Consider the following 6,973-nt stretch of genomic DNA (forward strand, 5'->3'; position numbering starts at 1 on the left):
ATTAGGATATTCCGGTAGTGTATGTGTTGCTTGAAGCCTTCTTATCTTGTGAATCCATGATGTTTGCTATAAGAAAATAAAACGTGCACAAATGAGGGTTGGACAGAAGGTGTACACTTTCTTATGGAAAATAGACTCGTCTGATTGCCGTGCAGGTGGCTAATCCTTTTGTTTACCGTTGAGAATTCTTGAGATGGGGACAATCTGATGCCAACAGTCTTCTACTTCTGTCGTTGGTCTGAATTTCTGGTCAGCAGTTTGATTACTCAGCTCGTCGCCCTCGCATACCCCCAAAAGGCACTAATTTAATGTAAAACGAAAAAAACCAGGGGAAGACCGAAGAAAACTAGACCACTCTAAGAACCTTGGCAGGAAGATGGCCACTCTCAATCAAAGAGAAGGACAGTAAGCGGGCCACAGACAATATTTGGGTCTTATTCAGATATTATGAGCATACATACCTCCTCATACAATATTTGGGTCTTATTCAGACAGAATGTTTGACTGTACATTTCCATTTGCCGGTCTACGGGGATACGTGGATATACAACCCGCATTATTACCCAATCATATGTTTATAGGTTCATCTAACACTATGTGGGGCCGATCTAATATATCAGTTGTGATGTTTGACTCCTCGTAATCACCGTACGAAACGGCACGTGCATATGCTCAGGCCCAAAGCCCCAATCCACATCTGATATACGAACTTCACCCTTCGTCAAGAAGCAAGCGACTGAGAACAAAAATTCACATGACCATGAAGTTTCCCTTGATTTCTGACTTGAAATTAACCAAACGAAGTCACAAATTATATCTTCTAACGAATCAATAAACAAGTGTACATGAAACTATATGTAGCTGCATGCTAACAAAATTAAAGTACGTAAATATGTTCCCTGGCAATTATTACTACATGCTCCGGCAGTTGCTGGGCTGTTCGTCGCAGACGATCATGTGCGGCGGGTGGTATTGATGGTGGACGCTACTACCACCATTGGTGGTAGTAACTGGGAGGGTAGTAGTAGTACGGCGGCAGGTACACGGACTCGGCCGGCTTCGGCTTCGGGTCATCCTTCTTCTTCTCCTCCTGCTTCTTGACTTCCTCCACCTTGATGATTTGGGCGTGGCCGAGCTTCTTTCGGAGGCAGCTGACGAGGCACACCGGGTCGACGCCGTCGCCGACCACCTCCAGCTGGTCCCTGGCGTCGCCGGTTATCCCCATGGACGTCACCCCGGCTGCTCTGGCAGCCAGAGTCAGTGCTTTGGACCGGCGTTTGTCGCACGACATGCTCAACTGAATGACAATCTTTTGCTTCATTGCTTGCTGCAGGGTTGCTAGAAGCTTGTGTTCGAGGCGAAGCTAGAATGGTTTCGGTCGCAACTGATCGATCGATCTTTGGCTAGAATGGTTCGTGTTCGTGACTTCGTACGTGTCAGGTTTAAACTTAAGTTCAGTAGCCATGGTGGGATCATCATCATCGCCATGGAGTAGAGGTTTTCGTTTTCAGCATAAAACCCTGGACTGAAGCTCTGCGCAGTGTTCGGTTCAGGGAGTAGTGTAGGTTTAGGCAAAAACCCTCGCTGATTTCTAGCTGGCCTAGTCGTGGGATGGCGCGACGGAATAGAAGGGCTGATGGAGTCGTCGAGGGCCACTTCATGCGCGCATGATGCGAATCGTGGCATGGCACGAGTCGCGAGGATCGCCGCCGTGAAGATAGCATCGGCCGTTGGTGGCCTTGTTCTTTTCTCTCTGTCGCTGTAACAGATTTCAGTTAAGTAAGAAAAGCCCGAAAAGCTGCGAGGTAGTTGTGCAGCACAAACCTCTCTCTCCCTCTCGCGTGTGAGCTACTCTTCTTCTCGATCGTCGTGAGCTCCGGCGAGACACTAGCCGAAGGGGTTTTGCTCGACAATTGTTATCAGAGCCTCGTGCTCGACGACCTGTGAGGGATGACGAAACATAGCAGTCCGGGAAGAAGAACAGCGAGATCAGCGGGGCGGTGGGAGGCGCGATGGTTGTGCACCAGCGCGTCGTGCGTGACACCGGGGGCGCGTGGCCTATGCTCACGCGTACGAACTACTCCGACTGGGCCCTCCTGATGCAGGTCATGTTGGAGGCGCGACAACTCTGGGTCGCCGTCAATCACGGGACGCCGGAGCGAGACACTGACCGCACGGCAATGGAGTGCCTGCTGCGGTCGGTTCCCCCTGCGATGGTGTCCACACTCGCCGCGAAGGACACGGCAAAGGACGCGTGGGACACGATCAAGACGATGCGGCTCGGCGTGAGCCGCGTCCGGGAGGCCAAGGCAACGTCCCTCCGCCGGCAATTCGAGGCGATCAAGTTCAACGATGGTGAAAGCATCGATGACTTTGGTATGCGTCTCTCCTCTCTGGTCACGCAACTCGAGCTGCTCGGTGACAAGATCGGCGAGCCCGCAGTCGTCCACAAGTTTCTCTCGGTCGTGCCCAAAGTCTACTCCCCGATGGCGTGCGCGATCGAGACACTGGTGGACCTGAACATACTCCCTCTCGAAGAGCTGATCGGGAGGCTTAAGGCGGCGGAGGAGAGATACGAACTCGACACCGCGCCCGGAGCGGGCGACAACAGTGGCAGGCTGCTCCTCACGGAGGAGGAGTGGTTTGCACGCATGAAGCAGCGGGAAGGAGATGGGTCCTCGAACAACATCGGTCGGGGGCGCGGCCCTGGCCGCGGCCGTGGGCGTGGACGCGGTGGATGCGGACAGAGCTCGGGCCGTGGCGGAAGCTGCGGTGACAAATCCAAGGACATCTGCCGCTACTGCAAGCAAGTGGGGCACTGGGCACGGGAATGCAAGTCCAAGCCCAACGGGGAGGCGCATCTCCATGCAGGCGGGCGCTGACGATGAGGAACTAGGGCTGTTGATGGCCCAGGTATGCGGCCTGTTTGACAACAACCCCGACAGGGCGCTGGCTGCGCCCGTCCATCTCGTCGAAGTCACTATCTAGGCCAACCTCGGACACGAGGGGAACGGTGGGTGTGGAGTGTGGTATCTGGACTCTGGAGCGTCCAACCACATGACGGGAGATCGCTCCGTCTTCGCCGAGCTCGACACCGCCGCTACCGGGACCGTCAAGCTGGAAGACGGATCCACGGTCGACATCTGTGGCCGGGGGACGATCCTCCTCACCTGCAAGACCGGCGAGCACCGCGTGATTACGAGGGTGTACTTCATACCCAGCTTGCGCTCCCACATCATTAGCCTGGGCCAGCTCGATGAGAGTGGATGCCAGGTGCTGATCCAGGACGGGGTACTCCGTGTTCGTGACCGTCAGCGACGCCTACGCGCGAAGGTACATCGAGCACCAAATTGCCTGTACACCATCTCCCTGCAAGTCAGTCAGCCTGTGTGCCTCGCGGCGGCAAGCGCAGAGGATGCGGGATGGACGTGGCACGCGCGTTCCGGGCACCTGAACTTCAACGCCCTGCGCAAGTTAACGCGGGAGGGAATGGTGCATGGGCTGTCATTAGTCGACCAGGCGGATCGACTCTGTGATGCATGCCTGGCGGGAAAGCAGCGGCGCACCCCTTTTAGCGGGCAGGCACGGTACAGGGCACATGAGCGCCTCGAGCTGGTGCACGGCGACCTCTGTGGTCCCATCACGCCTACAACGCCGGGCGGGAAGAAGTACTTCCTCCTGCTGGTGGATGACGCCACGCGCTTTATGTGGGTCGTGCTACTAGCATCCAAGGACGAGGCGCCGGCGGCAATCAAGAGAGTACAAGCCGTCGCAGAATCTGAGTCTGGCCGGAAGCTAAAGGTACTGCGAACGGATCGCGGCGGCGAGTTCACCTCAGGATCATTCACAGCTTACTACACCGAGCTGGGTGTGGCAAGGCACCTCACAACGCCGTATTCACCCAAGCAAAATGGAGTGGTGGAGCGGCGGAATGGAACGGTCGTGGGCATGGCTCGTAACTTGCTGAAGGCCAAGCGCATTCGAGGAGAGTTCTGGGGAGAAGCGATCACCACGACCGTATTCCTGCTGAACCGATCGCCGACTAAGAGCGTTGAAGGTATGACACCGTACGAGGCATGGCATGGGCGCAAGCCGAATGTGGGATACCTCCGCACGTTTGGCTGTGTAGTCCATGTCAAGGACACGCGCCCAGGACTGAAGAAGCTGGATGATCGCAGCAGGAAGATGATCTTCGTCGGATATGAGCAAGGGACGAAGGGCTACAAGGCGTATGACCCTGTCACAAAGCGGGTGCACATCACTCGCGATGCAATGTTCGATGAGAACGCGCACTGGGATTGGACTTCCGAAGAAGCAGTGGTGAACACCTTCAGTAGTAGCAACACCTTCACGATCGAGCAGCTCGTGAGTGATGCAACAGCCCAGGCTAGCGGCGGAGAAGAGTTAGAAGCAGAGCCTGCCACGCCGGCCGCTGGAGCGCCCGTACCTCCGCCGAGTACCCCTCTCGGTGGCTTCACCACACCAGCACCCCTAGACGCGCGCATGGAGTTTGCGACACCACCTACTGATGCAGCAAAGGATCTCGACGCCGACGACGATCCAGGGCAGAAGCATCGGTTTCGCACGCTTGAGAACGTGCTGAAAGCCGGACCAGCTGCAGAACCTGACAAAGAACTACACCTCCTGGCAATGGAGGAGCCTGGTTCATTTTCAGAAGCAGAGCAGGAGGTGGTGTGGCGACACGCAATGCTCGAAGAAATGACAACTATCGACGAGAATCAGACATGGCGCTTGACAGTCCTTCCTCCGGGACACCGTGCGATCGGGCTCAAGTGGGTGTTCAAGCTGAAGAAAGACGTGCAAGGAAAAGTTCTCAAGCACAAGTCCCGGCTGGTTGCAAAAGGATATGTGCAGCAGCACGGGATCGACTACGACGAAGTGTTCACGCCAGTAGCTCGACTTGAGTCAGTTCGATTGCTCCTGGCGCTCGCAGCAAGCTCGAGTTGGGCTGTGCACCATATGGACGTCAAGTCAGCTTTCCTTAATGGCGAGCTCGAGGAGGAAGTCTACGTGGAGCAGCCCCCCGGTTTCACCATCGCCGGGAAGGAGGATCATGTGCTAAGCCTCGACAAAGCTCTGTACGGACTCAAGCAGGCTCCGACGGCGTGGAACACGAAGCTGGACTTGTGCCTGACAAACATAGGGTTCTCGCGCTGCGAATCAGAACATGCGGTGTATGCCCGGGGCACGGCGAGCTCACGGCTAATCGTGGGAGTGTATGTCGATGATCTGGTGATCACGGGATCAGATACAGCAGAGATCACAAGGTTCAAGGAAGAGATGCAGAATCTGTTCAAGATGTCAGACTTGGGACTGCTGAGCTTTTACCTTGGGATCGAGGTGAAGCAGTCGACAGAAGGCATAGAGATCGCCCAGAGCGCGTATGCACAGCGCTTGCTGGAGAAGAGCGGCATGGCACGATGCAAGCCGTGTCACACCCCGATGGAGCCAAGGTGCAAACTGTCCAGGGACAGCAAGGCACCAGCAGTGGATGCAACAAAGTACAGGAGCATAGTGGGGAGCCTACGGTACCTCGTCCACACGCGGCCATACCTGACGTTCTCCGTTGGTTATGTCTCTCGGTTCATGGAGGCACCCACGGAAGAACACTACACTGCTGTCAAGCACATCCTCAGGTATGTCGCCAGATATGTTAAGGGAGAAGGGACAGCACAACTTATGGGATACAGCGACAGCGACCTAGGTGGAGACGTTGATACGCGAAAGAGCACCTCCGGGACCTTGTTCTTTCTAGGAGGAGGAGCAGTAACTTGGCAATCCCAGAAACAGAAGATTGTGGCCTTATCTAGCTGCGAATCCGAGTATGTTGCAGCGACGACAGCGGCCTGCCAAGGAATCTGGCTCTCACGTCTACTTGGCGAGTTCAGAGAAGCCACGGCGGAGACGGTAAAGCTCAAGGTGGACAACAAATCAGCTATATCGTTGGCAAAGAACCAAGTACTCCATGACAGATCGAAGCACACTGAGCTGAGGTATCATTTCATTCGAGATTGTGTGGAGACCAAGCAGATCGAGCTCGAGTTTGTTGCAACCGAACTGCAGCTCGCGGATATGCTCACCAAGCCCCTCGGCCGTGTTCGTCTTCAGAAGCTGCGGTCGAGTGTAGGGATGGTGGAGATGACCCCTGGACCCTAAGTTTAGCGGGTGATTGTCAGGTTTAAACTTAAGTTCAGTAGCCATGGTGGGATCATAATCATCGCCATGGAGTAGAGGTTTTCGTTTACAGCATAAAACCCTGGACTGAAACTCTGCGCAGTGTTCGGTTCAGGGAGTAGTGTAGGTTTAGGCAAAAACCCTCGCTGATTTCTAGCTGGCCTAGTCGTGGGATGGCGCGATGGAATAGGAGGGCTGATGGAGTCGTCGAGGGCCACTTCATGCGTGCATGATGCGAATCGTGGCATGGCACGAGTCGCGAGGATCGCCGCCGTGAAGATAGCATCGGCCGTTGGTGGCCTTGTTCTTTTCTCTCTGTCGCTGTAACAGATTTCAGTTAAGTAAGAAAAGCCCGAAAAGCTGCGAGGTAGTTGTGCAGCACAAACCTCTCTCTCCCTCTCGCGTGTGAGCTACTCTTCTTCTCGATCGCCGGTGAGCTCCGGCGAGACGCTAGCCGAAGGGGTTTCGCCCGACAGTATGTAGGTTGTGATGGTGTGAAGCGATAGCTATGGACCCTGTCCTTATATACGCGCATGTAGTGGGCGCGGGTGTAGAGAACACAAGACGTAGTCAGGACTCAGGAGCTATCCCAACGAAGCTAGTCGTAAGAAGATTCGTAGCAGCGGTTGTTGAGCTCGCGGTGAGTAGACCAAGACAAAGTGCCCAAATGGGCAAGGAGATGTAAGCGCGTCCTTCTCACAGTCACAGGGTCTCCGCTGAATTTTCCGATCGGCTGGCTACCGCCTACCGAGCGATGGAGAGACATTATACAATGACT

The 6,973-nt window shown here is 55.1% G+C and overlaps 1 protein-coding gene across 1 annotated transcript; it reads right to left on the reverse strand.

The window, feature by feature from the left end:
• Window positions 1-988: 988 nt before the first annotated feature.
• LOC123428590 (heavy metal-associated isoprenylated plant protein 47-like) lies at window positions 989-1,321 on the reverse strand. Its single transcript, XM_045112813.1, has one exon. It carries the CDS (start codon window positions 1,319-1,321, stop codon window positions 989-991), a length of 333 nt encoding a protein of 110 aa, XP_044968748.1.
• Between the last annotated feature and the right edge of the window lie 5,652 nt (window positions 1,322-6,973).

This window comes from Hordeum vulgare, chromosome 2H, assembly GCF_904849725.1.
Source record: "Hordeum vulgare subsp. vulgare chromosome 2H, MorexV3_pseudomolecules_assembly, whole genome shotgun sequence".
Lineage (NCBI taxonomy): Eukaryota > Viridiplantae > Streptophyta > Magnoliopsida > Poales > Poaceae > Hordeum > Hordeum vulgare.